Below are 18314 nucleotides of genomic sequence, written 5' to 3'. Positions count from 1 at the left end.
ATAAGAAATTTTTGAAAATAATTTTCTTATCCAGGAAATCGAAAATTCCTATTACACAGGGCATTATCATAATTTTATTTAACTTTTAGATAACAATATCATAAGTCTTAACTGCACTAAATTTTTAAAATGATCAAAATAAAAAAAAAAATGCTTTATCTTCAATATTAAACATATTTACCAATCAATATTATTTTACAGTGTTCCATAAAAAATCAGATGTTTAGCAAGTTAACAGCGGTTTTAATCAGATATTACTCCTTTTCACAGTTTGAGAATTTTGAAGAAAGGAAGCGTGTAGCCAGTCCTGTTAAGGTCCCCACTCCTAGCTTAGTGGAGGCAGCAGCGCCCAGTACACCTGCACTCTGTGATGCAGCGAACCAGCTTCCGGCGGCTGTGAATGGAGTCTGAAAATAAAGAAGAGGAAAAAAACATATATAATTTCTTTCTTTTTGCCCCTTGAAGGGCCTTATTAATTGGTCATTAAACTAATTGAATTAAATTGAATTGTACTTTATTAATTAAGAGTGAAAATTTTCTAATATGTAAATGAAATACACACCTTATACGTTTACCTAAATATAAGTATTTAATATTTTAAAAAATCACGGAATAAAGGATGAAAAAAAACTCATGCTCAATATTACATTAGATTTTTTCAAATTGTTTTGCTGTAATTATTCGAACAATAATAGAAAATAATGAAATTTATCGATACATTGCGTTTGATACATGTATAAAATTGTCAGTGCCTTTGATAAAGAAAAATTCTTAAATTATTTTCATAGTTCTCAAATAAAAATGTAAAGTATTGCAGATTCATTTTTTTTTTAAATCTTTGCCCCATTGGGGGTTCAGGGTGGGGGTTTGGTGGGAAGGCACACAGACTACAGAATATTAGATTTGCATATACATGTATAGGGAAACAAGAGGCCCATGGGCCACTACGCTCATTTTGGCCATCCTGTTCTTCATCAGCCGATTTGTTTTTTTTATTTCCCCTCTTTAATTTCATAAAAAAAAATTGACTCCACGAAATATTGAGATATCGAACAGTATTCAAGCTCATAAGTCCATTCAAAAATACAAATCAGGAGCAGAGCAAACGCGGACCTCTAAAACATCAGAGGTGGGATCAGGTGCCATGGAGGAGTGAGCATGTTTTAGACCAAAATCTAGCTCTAAGAAATCTTTGATTTAATCAAAGTTGAATCTAAACAGATGCTTCAGTATCAATAGTATCAACATGGCTCTGCTGTTCTGGAGAGTTTGTCCTTGTACACCTGCATTATGTGAACTTTTGAAATCTGCTTTTAGCCCTACCCGTAAACCCCTGGGCTCATAATTTAATTTAAAAAAATGATTCCACACAACTAAGAATTGTTCTGCTTATCTATATGATTTAGTCTGGCCTTTCTACTCTTCAACTTTGATTCCCTGTTGTAGCCTTAACCTATACCCAAAGGCCGTGATCTGAACAAACTTGAATCAATGCTACCTGAGGATACTTGCTTATCAATATGATTAACAATAGTTTTGCTATTTATGAGAGGAGATTTTTAAAGATTTTTTCTATATGCTCCTATGTTAACTATGATCTCCTATTGTGGCCCCAGCCTACCTCCAGGGACCAAGATTTGATTCAGAACAAACTTCAATCTGCATAACCTTGGGATACTTCAATTATATATATATGACTCATCATGGATTTGCTGGTCGATAGAAGATTTTTTCTATATATTCCTTCGTAAAAATGTGTTCTCCTAATGTGGCCCTACCATTCTCCCTGGGGTCATAATTTGCATTACCTGAGAATGTTTCCATTTTAATATGACAATTCATGGATTTGCTGTTCTTGAGAAGATTTTTAAAAATGTTTACTATATATTCCTCTGTAATTTTTTGATCACCCATAATTGTGGTCGCATTCTACCTCTGGGGATCATGATTTGAACAAATTTGAATCTACACTACCTACATTGGGATATTTCCATATTAACATGACTAATCATAACTTTGCTGTATTTTTAAAGATTTTTTTCCCTTTATATTCCTATGTAACACTTTGATTGCCTATTGTGGCCCCACCCTCCTCCCGGGGATCATGAATTGAACAAATTTAATCTTTACTACCCGAGGATGCTTCCAAATAAATATGACTAATCATTTCTTAACTGCTCTTGAGAGGAAGATTTTTAAAGATTTTTTTTCCAATATATTCCCTTGTAAAACTTTGATCACCTATTGTGGCCCCACCTTCAAACTACACTACCTGAGAATGCTTTCATTTAAATATGACGTATGGCTATGCTGTTCTTAAGAAGAAGATTTTAAAAGTTTTTTCCTATTCATATGTAAAACTTTGACCACCTATTGTGGCCCCACCCTACCCCCCCTGGGGTAATAATTTGAACAAATTTGAATCTACACTATGTAATAAAGCTTACACTTAGGTTTCATCTTTTCTGACCCAGTGGTCCTTGAGAAGATTGTTTTTTTTTTTTTTTTTTTTTTTTTTAAAAAATGCCATTAAATTTCACTAATTCTTAATTATCTCCCCTTGGAAGAAAACGGGATCCTTCAGTTAAATGAAAATGAATCCCTCTTTACACAAAACTGCTTTATGGCAAGATTGGTTGAAATTTGTCCTGTGATTCCTGAGAAGAAGTCGAAGATGTTAAAAGTTTACAGACGGACAAACAAACTGACGGACGCCGGACAAAATATGATCAGAAAAGCTCATTTAAGGTTTCAGCTCAGGTGAGCTAAAGAAAGAATATTTTCAAGAACAGAAGGGCCACAATTTAATCATATATGTACGCAAGCATCCCCAGATAGCGAAGACTTTTTTCCAAATTGAAAGGCATGGGGTTTAGATTGGGCTTCAATGATCAAATATTGTCAAATAACTTATTATCAATTGGTTTTATTTTTGCGTTTAGATGAAAAAAACCTTGGTTCAAAACTGTTTTCGTGGTTAAGATTGAAAATGATACTGTGGTATGAAATTTTAATATTCATTCCAAGAAAATATCGTAAATCCCTCCCCCCTTCTACCCCTATGCCCAACAATAAGTTATTTCACACTATTTACATAAAATGTATAGGGAAAAAAATCTTTAAAAACCTCTTCTCAAATATACCGATTTTATGTCTAGCGATTATATTATTAATTTATTATAAGGCATCTACCTAACGACAAGTTGTTTTTCAAACATGACCATAGAATTTGAAAAAAGAAATGATGACTTCAATCAAGATTAGAGATACCCTCGTAAAATCAACATATTTGCCAGTAGCCGACTGCGATTTAGAAATGGATCAAATACAGAACAAACTCTTAATTATCAAATCAGCTAGATGAATAAGATGTAATATAGAGGTGATTATGGTCTTTGTTTATATATATCTATATAAATAAGGAAATTTTACGATCGAAAAGTTGAAGTCATCACATTTATGATAAATGTTAATTGTTAGTTTACTCATCAATATCCCTCTATCTAGCCAAACATAAAACAGATGTATCAAATTTTTGCCTCCTTTATTTCGAGTTAAGTGGAATATTTGGAATCAAAGTATGGATTAAAATCAATATTTTAATCGATGAAATGTTAAATATGTCTCAACTAATCTAAATTTCAAATTGAAGGCCGCTGCAATACATTTCATCTTAATCTTTTCATGCGGAAAATTTTGAATGAATTCCGACTCATAAGAATACAAAAAAAAGGGTGGCTAATAAAGGGAGAAATTAAATTAGCCATTGGAATTATGATTAATTCGATATAAAATTTGACCTATTTTAGCCAAACACCAACCCCAGGATCCATAAATTGAAGGGAAAAAACCTAGCTAGAAACTTCTAATTGGTACACATCTTGGGAATGTTTGTTAACCAATTGGTTTATTGCTGTTCTTACGAGGGGTGTGAGAGACTTTTTTCTTCCCATATAAAATTAATCTCCCCTTATCGTCACAGAACCGACATTGCTTGAAATTTGTGCAACCATTCAAGAAAAAGTTGAAAATAATTTAAGGTTTACAAAAACTGCACAAGGGCGATTAGGATCAAAATTGTGACACCACTCTGTCTACTTGTGCTTTAAAATTTGGTCTATCTTTATATTGATGTATTTCGGTGGACATTGGACTAACCTGAAGCCAGGCAGCCAATGATCCGGCTGCGACTCCCGCGGAGGTAAATCCTGCCGCTGTCAACGCTGCAGGTACGCCTACCACAGCAGCTGCCGACCCGACTTCTGCCGTTAGAATTGATTTCGCCGAAATCCAGGTAGCTTCAAATACAATCAAGATTGCATCAGAAAAACAATTTTAACTCTACACCTCAACCCCCTAACGTATTACTCCCCTTCACCTCCACCCCTTTAAAAATATCTCTTGAACAGTCTGAAATATTTTTACCATTTTTACAGTGAGGAATTTCATGGTTCCATTTCCCTTTCACCAACCGGAGAACGTGACAGTTTGATGGTTCGTATCCCTTTTCACATCTCAAAATACATCTACCCTTCTCTTTCTCCTCATACCAGAATCCATTTTTAGGATTTTCTAGTAAAAGAACGAAAAAAGATATATTTACTGCAGTAGTTTTATATGAAGCAATTTTTAAAATGGAGAGCTGTGTTCACAGCTTAAAAAAGTTGGTTGGTCATGGCCATTTTTAGACTATTTAATCCTTCTTGAAAAAAAAATAAATATAGGAAAATGGCATTAGATACCATATCTGAAATTATTTTCCTAATATTAAATAATAGTTAATGGGTAGAAAAGTTCTATTTTAGGTGGATCTGTTGAGTAATTTGTTGACCATCCCGCTTCTTTAAGATTCTCGCTGGTTCACCGATGTCAATAGGTACTGATGGAAGGTATTATGTGCACTGCCGGTTTTACAATGACCGCTTTTAGTGTTAAAAAAAACAAATAAGGAACAGTTATTGGCTTGAATGTCAACAATTATTTAAACAACAAAAATATATATTTATGTGCCTGATTTGAGGGTAAAAAGTGTTTTTAAAGCATTAATTACTATTGTTATTACTGAAATATATATGATAAGGCAATTTTCATGAATTAAATTCCTGGCAACAAAAAGACAAGTGTTAATTCCCCTTAATCTTAGGACAAATGCTACAAATTAAACCAAAACAATGGTTGCATGGACTGGTATATATTTTTGGACTTATTTCGATTGAAAATAATGCATAATATGAAATCTATAAATTATACATTATTGACTGGATTCGAGGGCAACATACGTTTTGTCCGGACCCTAGAACCAAACTGTTTGCCTGAAGCCGCTAATTAGGTCGAAGGAAAACAGTTTGGTTCGAGGGGTCGACAAAACGCATTTTTCCAAAGAACACAGTAACAGTCAATAAATATTTTGTTATACCTTTTATTTTTAAATATCACATATCTGGCTTCCATGTTTGTGATAATTGATAAGATATAGCTGATCCCGCCTGCAGTGTGACGTAAAAAAAAACGCCATAGAGGTCCAATATCTCACTCAGTAAAACATTGAAATGTTTTGTTTGTTTGTTTGTTTGTTTGTTTGTTTTTTTTTTTTTTTTTTTTTGTTTTTTTTTTTTTGTGATTTTTATAGGAAACAGTTTTATAAAGGTATAACAATAAGAAATTGTAGACTTTCTTTATGTTTGCCGTTCAAAATTTCTTCCTTTTTTTCCATTCCCCTTATAAATATATACAATTTGTTTCATCACTTTACAGGACAGGATATTTTTGAGAAACTTTGAGTAAAAAAAACGGAAGTTTTACGCTGCAAACTTATCTATTTCACTTATAAAACATAGATTTAATTGCTGTGTTCATGATTCTTTTTAAAGCGTGTTTGTAGCATCAGTATTTCAACAGCAACAAAAGTACCACAATTACACTCTTTTAAACAATTTCTTATGAAACATTATACAATCCTATTTATATATTTTGTAAAATTACTTCGCAAAAACTCCAAAGAAGTTCTAGAAAATTCAAAATCACCAAATTTTTCAAAAGTCATTAGCATCAATACGTACGACTTTTCTACTCTTAATACATTCATATTTCTCATGATAAATTAAAAAACTAGGATTTTTGCCATCATAGACAACTGCTTCTGCAATAAAAATGAAACTCGGAAATTTTCGTATCTTGTAACTGGTCATCAACGAAATTACTTTGTTAAAAATACTCTGATTCTACACAAATTCTGAAGTTGATGTATTAAAAGGTTGCTGGAGTTCCTCTTTGACAACATTTATGTAGTCTTCGGAGACAAGGTCTTCCAACAAACTGTTGGAATCTCGATGGGCACTAATTATGCTCCTTTATGATCTGTTTTTATATTCCAATGAAGCGGAATTTATCCACAAACTTCTACACAAGAAGAAGAAAACACTTGCTATGGCCTTCTACTCCACATTCAGATATATCGACGATTTTTTATCAATTAACAATAGTAACTTTCATTTATATGTCGACTCGATATATCCGAGTGAACTTCAAATAAAAGACACCACAGAGTCTGCCACATCTGTTTCATAATTTGGATATTTTACTGACTAAGGCCTATAAAGGCCAACTAACATAAACAACTAAACTGTTTGACAAACTAGATGTCTTAAGCTTTTCCAGCATGAGGTTTCCTTATTTATATAATAATATTCCGTTATCACCTGCATATGGTGTTTACGTCTCCCAACTTATCCGATACTCAAGAGCATGCTCTGAGAACGATCAATTTTTTTTAAACCGAGGCAGACTACTGAGAGATAAGTTGATGTTACAGGGATTTCAACGATCTCGTTTAAAGCCAGCACTTCTTAAATCTCTGGTCGTCATAATGGCCTTGTTGGCAATTAAATATAACCTATTACTGGGTCTTATTTCGGCTGCGTGTTTCATATTAATTGTTAGGCCTTTTGTTTTTATACTAAATTTGACCACGAATATTCCGTCTAGCTCATCAATACAAAAGGCAAACGGTGGGTGTGACCGGTCGACGAGGGATGTTTATTCATCCAAGGCACCCGATCCCACCTCTGGAATTTCCGGGGGTTCTTTTTTGTGACCAGTTCACAGTTTTCTTTTGTTTGTAGATATTTTTTTAGATCGACCACTGTTCTTTATTCTCGCCTTTTTTTCTATATCTGTTATTCCAACAATGAAAAACAAGTCTTCATGCTTCTCATTAGTCATTCTGTGTAAAAAAAATTTATATAATTTGTTTACACGCAGCCTTTAATTAGTAATTAACGAGCTTCGCTCCTGAGCTTTTGAGCAGATTTTTGTCTTAACCTATATTTAAAAAATTCTGCATAATGTTTTAGTTCTTACAATAAATTTGGATTCTACAATACCAATTAAACTATATTCAGTTAAAACTCCATGATTAAATTCCATACCAAAAGCATTAAGTCGGGAACTTTATTTTGTGGCGGAATGTTTTTTTTTTTAAAGAAGAAAATGATCATTTTTTCTCTTTCAAAGTATTAAAGTATGTTAAGTTTGGATTCCTATTTTTACATGCAGTCTGCACACAGAGTTATTCTGTGCCGTGAACTATTTTATGCTGGTCCTAAATAATTTGATAAATAAACTATCATGAATTCTATCACCATTTTTGATAAATATAGCAAATATATTGTGAAAATCCAGAAAAAAATAGCCCTAATTTAAGCTTAAAATTAGCACTATTTTAGTAATATCTAAAAATTCACATCACAGACCCCCACTTTTAATTTTCTTTTCCGAGTATATAAGACACTTTTAACCATTCTTCTTAAATTAAGTAAAATGTCATTACTTTCAAAAGATTTTATTGCTTGATAAATATTTAATGCCAGAAAAAAGATAGTCTTGAGTGCAAAAAAGTCAAATAATTGAACATGCGAAGTAATTTGAAAATTTTTTGTTGTCACAAATTTTAATGCGTCTATTCAAGATGAAGTAAGACTGTGTTTGTGTTCCCATAATTTATTTGAATAAAAATATTGGAGGAAAACCTTTAAAAATTGATTTATGTTTAAGATGTATTTACAGTGCAAAAAGGTCAAACTAAATGCTCTGTAGCGCCAAAAGAAGTGCATTGACCCCCATTTTTTGTTTCGATTTTTAATTAAGCTATGTGTGTAGATTCTAAAAATCACTTATGTCGATACGATATATCCTTGTGAGCTTGAGATAAAAGATACCACAGAGTCTGACACATTTGTTTCATATTTGGATATTTTACCTGAAAAAGACGTTAATGGTAATCTAACATCCAAGCTTTATGATAAACGTGATGACTTTAAATTTTCAATCGTCAACTTCCCTTACTTACGCAGCAATATACCCTCATCACCTGCATACGGGGTATATATCTCTCAGTTGATTCGATACGCAAGAGCATGCTCTACGTATGTACAATTTCTAAAACGAGGTAAATTTTTGACAAACAAGTTGATGAAACAAGAATATCAGTTGTCTCGTTTAAAGTCATCATTTCGTAAGTTCTATGGTCGATACAATGACCTTGTCAGCAAATACAATTTATCATTGAGTCAAATGCTGACTGACGTTTTTCATACAAATTGTTAGGCCATTATTTACACACTGAATTGAAGACGGATTTTCCCGTTATTTCCCGATCATGACAAGGAGCACTCGGCGGATGTGACCGGTCGGCAGGGGATGCTCACTCCTCCATGGCACCTGACCCCACCTCTGATGTTTGGAGGTCCGTGTTTGCTCTGCTCCTATTTTGTATTGTTTGATGGACTGTTGAGCCTGAATACTGTTCGTTATTTATATATATTTCATTGATAAAAAAATTCTCATTACTGTTGATGACAGGATCCAACCTCCTTAAAAAAGGTTGTTTCCTTGTTTACATGTCAAAAAAATAGTTTAAGATCTTTAACGCACGTATTTTTGTTGATTGTTGATATTAGTGTGAAAGTTGCGACTGCCTTTTTTATTTGAAAAATTGAAGCGAGTTTTTCATTGATTTATTTAAGGAAAGACCACAGATTTGGAGTCTTAATCATTTTTAGCAGTTGAAATGTGTTTATTGAAAACTGACGTTATAGTACTTTCGCCGATAAATAGGAACAAGAAAAAGACTTTTTTAAAGAAAACACAGCTTACCTTATTATGAAATACAAAATATTTCTAATTCTGTAATTCATGTAAAATGGTTAAACCTGCTTGACAAATCGAATCGCTTGTGCTTTAGTAACATGTTATCTCGATTGGCGGAAGGATTTTTGTCTTTTAGATCAAACGGAAACCCACTGAGTTAATCTTCGCGATCCAAGGGTTTTCGGTCGGCTTCGAAAATGACTGAAGTTGTGTAGAATAAGATATCACTTTATGGAAAACAATATTATTAATAAACCTTTATTATTCTGATTTCATAATACAGTGAGCTAGGCTTGTGATCATAGTCGTTACTACTAAAGTACAGTTTGGAAGGCCATCTTTAAAATAATATTTGCTCGGCCCCTCCCGAATTAGGATTAGAAAAACTGGGTCGGTAGGTAGGTCGGAGAAAGTTTTTTCCTCAGAAATTTTCAACATCAACGCTGAATTTCGAAATTCTGTTAAAATTGAAGGTAATAATAAAATATAAATAGTTGTTGACGGGATGAGAAAATTCCGGAATGAATTTTTAAAAAAAATTTCCTGGAGGTAAAAAGATTTGAGGGGGGGGGGTATTTTTAGCCAGTCGGTCGGGAAAGGGCAAACAAACAATGTTTTAGAGATAGCCTAAAATTACATTGAAAAAAATCACAAACTCTCGGAAGAAAGCATTCAGTATCATTGCTACATACATTTAACACTGATGAGTGAAGGAAATGTCTTCTGTGGGGAAGTCTCTGCACATATATAACAGTAAACACAGATGTTTGGGGATAAGTGTCTACACACATATAAAACTGATGTATGGGGGAGTGTCTACACGCATATAAAACTGATGTATGTGGGAGTGTCGACACACATATAAAACTGATGTATGGGGGAGTGTCGACACACATATAACACTGATGTATGGGGGAGTGTCTACACACATATAAAACTGATGTATGGGGGAGTGTCTACACACATATAAAACTGATGTATGGGGGAGTGTCTACACGCATATAAAACTGATGTATGGGGGAGTGTCTACACACATATAAAACTGATGTATGGGGGAGTGTCTACACACATATAAAACTGATGTATGGGGGAGTGTCTACACGCATATAAAACTGATGTATGGGGGAGTGTCTACACACATATAAAACTGATGTATGGGGGAGTGTCTACACGCATATAAAACTGATGTATGGGGAGTGTCTACACACATATAAAACTGATGTATGGGGGAGTTTCTACACACATATAACACTGATGTATGGGGAGTGTCTACACGCATATAACACTGATGTATGGGGAGTGTCTACACGCCTATAACACTGATGTATGGCGAGTGTCTACACGCATATAAAACTGATGTATGGGGGAGTTTCTACACACATATAACACTGATGTGTTTGGGGAGTGTCTATACACATATAACACTGAGGTACATGTATGTCGTAGTGTCTACACACATAAAACACTGATGTGTAGGGGAAGTGTCTACACACATATAACACTGATATGTGGGTGAATAAACTGTGCACACATATAATATGATGTTGTGTTCGGGTAGGGACTGCACACATCTAACACTTATGTGTGAGGGAAGTGTCTGTACACATATACTGTAAAATCACATACTTTCATGGGGTCAAATTTTCGTTGTTTGAGGGAAAACTATGGGTTCGTGGGGATTTGATTTCGTGGATGAAGAATTGTTCAGTACATGTAGTTATTGTAAATGACATTTTACATTTTGTGGTGGAATTGAATTTGTGGGTCTCTTCAAACCTCAAAAAAAAAAAAAAAAAAAAAAAATTAAAACCCCGTGAAAAAAAGTAATTTCACAGTATAACACTGTTGTGTGGTATAAGTGTCTGTACACACATATAAAACCGATGTGTGGGGGAAGTGTCTACACACATATAAAAACCGATGTGTGGGGGAAGTGTCTACACACATATAATTATATAACACTGATGTGTGGGGGAAGTATCTATACATACATATAATAATATAACACTGTTGTGTGGGATAAGTGTCTACACACACACATAATAATTTATCCTGCCCCTGATAAAAATTTTGAAATTTCATTGGTCGAGAAGAATACTGTATTAAACCATATTATATTGTCTACCCACATCATATTGTTAATGTGCCCCCTCCACGTGACCTACCCACCAGACATCAAATCAGTACGCCCATCCACGTGCCATACTGCCCAGATCATATTCAGTATGTTGTTTTCATTTGCCACATAAGCATTAAACGACGTCACAATGTAAACAAATGTTACCGAAGGGTTTGTTTAACTCAGAGAAAATGAACTTTATCAAAAAATCTTCGACTTCGTTATGTAGACACTTATAGGGGTTATACGGAAATACACAATGTGTAAGCTCAGCTTACGCCTCGCCCAATATGCATTTTTTCAAGGACCCCATATATTTCCGTTTTACCCCTCTAAGTGTCTACATAACTAATAATAACACTGATGTGCGGGAGAAGTGTCTGTACACATATATCATTGATGTGTGGGGAATGTATCTACACACATAACACTCATAACACTGATGTGTGGGGAAAGTGTCTACACACATATAACACTGATGCGTGGGGAACGTTTCTACACACATATAACATTGATGTATGGGGAAGTGTCTACACACATATAACACTGATGTATGGGGAAGTGTCTACACGCATAAAACACTGATGGAAGTGTCTACACACATATAACACTGGTGTGTGGGGGAGCGGAGCTGTCTGTATACACACATACTAGTATAACATCGATGTCTGGGAGAAGTGTCTATACCAACATAACACTGATGTATGGGGGAAGTGTCTTCACACATATTATAACACTTATGGTTGGGGGAACTGTCTGCACACATACAAAATTGATGTGTGTGTGTGTGGGGGGGGGGGGAGTATCTGTTTACACATATAACACTGATGTGTAGGGGAAGTGTCTACACACATATAATAATATAACACTGATGTATGGGGGAAGTATCTATAATTTATATTTATGTATACATAAAACATTGATGTTTGCGAAGTGTCTACATACATATAACACTGATGTATGGGGAAGTGTCTACACGCATATTACACTGATGTATGAGGAGTCTCTATAAACATATAACACTGGTGTGTGGTGGAGCTGTCTGTACACATCTATACTAGTATAACATCGATGTCTGGGGGAAGTTTCTATACATACATTTAACACTGATTTGTGGGGGAAGTGTCATCACATATACTATAATATAACACTGATGTTTGGGGAAGTGTCATCACACATAAAACACTGATGTGTGGGGGAAGTGTCTACACACATATAACACTGATGTGTGGGGGGAAGTATCTGTACACACATATTACACTAATGTGTAGGGGATTGTCTTCACACATATAATGATATAACGCTGATATGTGGGAGAATTGTCTACATACATAACACTGATGTGTGGGGGAAGTTTCTACACACATAATTATGACACTGTTGTTTAGGGGAAATGTCTACAAACATAATTATAACACTGATGTTTTGGGAAAGTGTCTAGAAGACATGGGTCAATTATTTTGAAATATAATGCATTAAATTACAATTACTTTGGAATTTATCATTACCATTACTCTCATTCAGAAAAGTAATTTATTAAATTACAATTACTTTGTTAAAGTAAGAATGACATTACACATTACATTTTATGAGAAAAGCACAAAATGTATGACAACACAATTTATCTATAATAAGATTAACTTTCTCACACTTTGTGCTCGGTCAATATGCTTTCCCTCAGGTCTATAAGTCAGAGTGGTTTTTGATAATTTGGATTCATTTATCATGTTTACGTAGTTTACCAATCTACATTAGACAAAGAAAGTGGATCGGAACACTTTCAATGTTGTAATTTTGTTCAGTCTCTGATGTTAGTTCCTCTGTTTTTATTTAATAAATGATAAACATTTCATTCTATATGTTTTATTTAATGATATTTAATTAACTGACAATATTATTATTGTGAAACGTGTATTAATAATTTAATGAATAAGCACTGGCAATTAGCAGGGCAGGCATAATCAATGATATAAATTTAACACAATCAAAGGTGATAATTACCGGTATCTAGATATAGGGTTTGAAGTCAGAGGTGACTGTCAAGGTACCAAAAATGAATGATGGACAATATCAATATTTACATTTCGCCCTAGTTTCCCTTTGTGTCTTCAAGTAGATCATACTGATCTTGTATCTTGCTTACCAAGTCCATTTCACCAGAATAAACTTTGTGAAAAGAAAAAAAAATCAAATTGACAAATATAGTTTATATTTTAATTGGTAGTTACAGTATATAAATAATGTCACTTGTTTTGTGGCTATCTTTGAAACCTAATGATTTCTTTTAATATTTTTCTGGCTCTCTTCAAATGATCGATTTTACAATTGTCTTGTCAAGAAGTTTTCTACATGTATTAAAACAATTATTTAATATGTGTATCAATCACCATTGAATAAAACGAAATAATTTAATTTTGTTTGTATTCTAGCCTCTGATTGGTTAATATCCAAAAAGGAACACAAATTATTTCTGTATAACCTGGTTTGGTATGGGGACACACCCCCCTGACAACCAGCTGAATCGTCTGTATCCATGCAATCCTCTCATTTCCAGTCCTCGGGATTCATGGAAAATTCCAGATTTAATAAATGTACCTTTAGCTTCAAACAGTAACTCGGATCTTACCACATGTAAACAAAAAACATGGCTGCTAGGACTATGTATCAGTTTTTACCTCCCCTTGCTTCCCATCACTTCCGTTACTAGGGTTGTATTATTGAGCGGCAAATTTGAACTAATAAAAAGCAACGAAATTTTACACCCACAGTTGTTTAATGATTTTAGAATTAAATTATAAGGAATGACTCTAATTCTTGGCCAAATTATTCGAGTATAACCTGGTTTGGGTCAGTTTACGCTGTTTTATAATCCGCTTCGCGGATTATAAAGCGTAAACTGACCCAAACCAGGTTATACTCGAATAATTTGGCCAAGAATTAGAGTCATTCCTAAAATACTTTTGGAAAAAAATGGTAAGATATAAGATTTTAATTTTAAGACTGTAACATTAGAAATAAAAAATAACCTCTCAGTGACCTTAAGGACAGATGATACAAACAAACTTTTATCAAAATATTTGAAAATAACAACTTGAGTCATGTTTACATAAGTAAAATGAACAAATTTAACCGCATTGTTTTGAATTTTTCAATCAAAGTTTCACAATAATGGGATTTAAAGTGACAAAATTTGTATAGAGTAATAAGGATGGTTGCAGATAGGTAGAATTTTCAACATCAAAAAAAATTTACAATTTCTTAATAATTTAGAAATATATTATTTGCATCATGAACAACAAAAATAGGCCCAAAAATATATACCAATCCAGGCATCCATTTTTTGTTTGTATCATCTGTCCTTAATTTATTTCAGATTCAATAATTAAAAGAGATTAAAATACAAACTGTAATTGAAAAATTATTGTCATTACTGAATTTTTTTAAAAGTAATGCATTAAGGAGGAGAAGGACCTTGAGCTGAAAAAATACTTGTCATTCAATTTTTTTCATATTTTGTATATTTCTAATTAAGCATGTCCCACATATTTTAAAGCAGTTATATCATTAGGTTTCTTGCCTTATTTTGGAGATATTCATTGACCAATACTATGCCCTACAGTATCTAAGTGGAGTTTTAGTTCTCCATGTTTCCGGGTTCATAAATCTGTCCATAATGGGATTTTTTAAGCATATATAAAAAATATCAAAGTGGACATGTATGTTTTAAAATATTTCAGAGTATAACTAGGATTTAAAATTCGAAAAAGCAAGTTTTGTCAATCACACTGCATCAGGATAGGGAAAATTACGCACTTTTTAAGACAACTTAAACAGTAAAAAACGTAATTTACAAAAAATCCTATCATTCAATATTTTTTAATTTGCGTTGAAATGCAAATCCTTCAAATTATTGATTAACTGTAAAAATTTCGAATGATGAAGCTGACCTCATTATTTCACAGGACATCGTTAAAGAGGACATAAGCATGACAAAAACGTGCCATGTTACATTTCTCGAGTACGGGAAAAACCAACTATGACGTCACACGTAAGGCAAATAAGCGAAATAAGATATACCTATACAAGATTTCCGTCATCAGCCATGCAAAAATAATTTTTGTGTTCCCCGTTTCTCAAAATATTTCATCAAATACTGATTATGACCTGTTTTTACATAATAATACCGCCCCTGTGTTCACCGAGTATGATCTTGCTGTATAACAGATCGTGTATGACGTCACCGACTTGTTGGACGCGCAGTTTAGGGAAACTGAGGAGTGGATCAATCTTTTTCATAATTTGTTAATGTTTACAAGAATGTTAAAACTTTTTTATTTTTTTTTTATATAAGATGGTAATTAAAATTAAAAAATTGTCAAAAGATTATACAAGAACTGATGCTTTACACGTTTTGCACTTATATAAACGGAGACTATGACGTAGTTAAACAGAGTCATGTGACCATGTGTCCTTCATCCCCTTAATTTATATTACAATTACTTGTAACTGAAAGATGGATCCATTACACATTACATCCCATTACATTGAAAAATGTAATGATTACAATGCACTACCATTACACATTACCGGTGTCTACACACATAATTATAACACTGATGTGTGGGGGTAGTGTTCACATATATAATTATAACTCTGATGTGTGGGGGTAATGTCCACATATATAATTATAACACTGATGTGTGGGGGTAGTGTCCACACACATAATTATAACACTGATGCGTAGGGGTAGTGTCCACATATATAACACTGATGTGTGGGGGTAGTGTCCACATATATAATTATAACACTGATTTGTGGGGGAAACGTCTACACACATAATTATAACACTGATGTGGGGGGGATGTCTAGAGACATAATTATATAACTGATGTGTGGGGGAAACGTCTATAAACATAATTATAACACTGATGTTTGGGGGAAACGTCTATACACATAATCATAACATTGTTGTTTGGGGGGGAATGTCTACACCCATAATTATAACACTGATGCTTGGGGGAAATGTCTACACACAATAATTATAACACTGATGTGTGGGGTAGTGTCTACACATTATTTATAACACTGATGTTTGGGGTAGTGTCTACACACATAATTATAACACTGATGTTTGGGGTAATGTCTACACACAATAATTATAACACTGATGTGTGGGGTAGTGTCTACACATTATTTATAACACTGGTGTGTGGGGGAAATATCTACACACATAATTATAACACTGATGTTTGGGGTAGTGTCTACACACATAATTATAACACTGGTTGGTGGGGGTAGTGTCCACATATATAATTATAACACTGGTGTGTGGGGGTAGTGTCTACACATTATTTATAACACTGATGTGTGGGGGAAATGTCTACACACATATAACACTGATGTATGAGGGATGTGTCTACACATATATAACACTGATGTTTGGGGTAGTGTCTACACACATAATTATAACACTGATGTTTGGGGTAGTGTCTACACACATAATTATAACACTGATGTGTGAAGGAAATGTCTACACACACACACAACACTGATGTGTGGGGGAAGTGTCTACACACTGACACATATATAACACTGATGTGTGGGGGAAGTGTCTACACACATATAACACTGGTATGTGGGGTAGTGTCTGCACACGCATAACACTGATGTGTTTGGGGAAAGTGTCTGTAAAAGAGCTGTAAACTGTATAATTATTGCCTACAGGTGAGAGCTGTCATTGAGGAAAAAATGACTAGCAGATAAAACATACCAAAACTAAAATCAACTTTTTTGCTCTTTGCGGAAAAGGGTGAAGGTTGAAAATCAAAACAAAAACCAAATTAAAATAAAAATCAAAATTCAGTTTCCAGTGTGATTGTATGTGGAGGGGGGGGGGGGGGGGAGGGGTAATTAAAACACACACGCCCCCAGAATAACGGAGAATGCAAAAAAATAAAAAATAAAAAACAAAAACAAAACAAACAAAAAAGGAAACCAAAACTTGAAAAACCTTTTAAGGGAGGAGAGACTTTTTAGGAGGCAAAACTGGAAGAAGAAAACATCCGTGGAGTTGGGGTGGGAAGATCTAGGCTGCCTAGTCTCAGAAAGGGTAGTTACAACAAAAATATGGGGATCAAAGCTTTGAATGTTAATTTCCCCCACTAAACTAATAGCTACGGACCATACTCAACAAAAATAAGTGGGCGTATAGTACGGGACTGCTGTGAAACTGTTCTCACTAACAGTAACGAAAGTAAAATCAGTAGGAGGATCCACTCATTATTTACATGAAATTAAATCTTTTTATCTAGTATTTAATATTGGTGAAACACATTTCTTACCTGGACAAAAACCAGGTAGGGTCAAGACCATTAAACAACAAAACACTAAAACTAGACAGCAAAATCCACAACAACGTCTAACTGATAACTTAACCATTTTAGGAAATACCCGTATAAGAATGAGAGTTGTCGTTCTTCACATATATCTATTATCGGTCCGGTTGCTCGCCAGTGTAAATATAATTTTACAAGTGTAAGGTTCTTGATATGAAGCCTCCAAAATATATCTATTAAAATGGGAAAAAAGTAATTTTTTTTTTTTTTGGGGGGGGGGTGTTTTGATGACAGGAAACTCGTACATTTGTCCTTGATATTTATTTACACATTATTTCGATCCTGGAGACAAAATATGCGGTCGACAGTGTTGTTTTAATTACAGTATAACAAGTATGTAGAATGTATTTATGAATTGCAAACTAAATAAAGCTCAATATCAGGTTTTTGAAAAACCCCAGCATAAAAATAATAAAAAGGAAAGATAGTCTTATTACAAAGCTTTGTCCTAGACAGATTGGATTAAACCGGCGTATCTATTGTTAAAATTTACAGTATATCAAAAAAAAAGTTGAAGGGCTTTGGGAGGTTTTGATCCCCCACCTACTTCGATTTTCCGATTTTTGAATTCGAAATTAATTTTATAGCACAGTATCCAAAAGTACTTAGCTACAAAGAATACTTTCTTTCTTAGATTTATTACATTTTTCAAT

At 33.8% G+C, this 18314-nt stretch overlaps 1 protein-coding gene across 1 annotated transcript; it reads right to left on the bottom strand.

The window, feature by feature from the left end:
* Positions 1-204: 204 nt before the first annotated feature.
* On the bottom strand, positions 205-17703 carry LOC133201910 (interferon alpha-inducible protein 27-like protein 2B). The gene is made up of 4 exons (XM_061337702.1): positions 17608-17703; positions 4426-4572; positions 4159-4298; positions 205-407 (listed from the first exon to the last, which is right to left on the bottom strand). The coding sequence occupies exons 1-4, from the start codon at positions 17636-17638 to the stop codon at positions 255-257; spliced, it is 471 nt and encodes a 156-aa protein (XP_061193686.1). The 5' UTR covers positions 17639-17703; the 3' UTR covers positions 205-254.
* Positions 17704-18314: the final 611 nt, after the last annotated feature.

The sequence above is a fragment of the Saccostrea echinata genome, unplaced genomic scaffold (assembly GCF_033153115.1).
Source record: "Saccostrea echinata isolate AGI-Se365-2 ecotype Australia unplaced genomic scaffold, CSIRO_AGI_Sech_v1 ptg000046l, whole genome shotgun sequence".
Taxonomy (NCBI): Eukaryota; Metazoa; Mollusca; class Bivalvia; order Ostreida; family Ostreidae; genus Saccostrea; species Saccostrea echinata.
The sequence above is the reverse complement of the archived record's forward strand: the minus strand, read 5'-3'. Positions and strand labels throughout refer to the sequence as shown.

What these genes read in the sequence shown, in the direction of transcription:
- LOC133201910 (XM_061337702.1), bottom strand. Translation starts at nt 17,638, where the DNA reads ATGGTCTTGACCCTACCTGGTTTTTGTCCAG. An exon ending in CCTACCTGGTTTTTGTCCAG is followed by an intron (nt 4,573 to 17,607) that starts GTAAGAAATGTG and finishes TTCTTTTACTAG; the next exon opens with AAAATCCTAAAAATGGATTC. An exon ending in AATTCCTCACTGTAAAAATG is followed by an intron (nt 4,299 to 4,425) that starts GTAAAAATATTT and finishes TTGTATTTGAAG; the next exon opens with CTACCTGGATTTCGGCGAAA.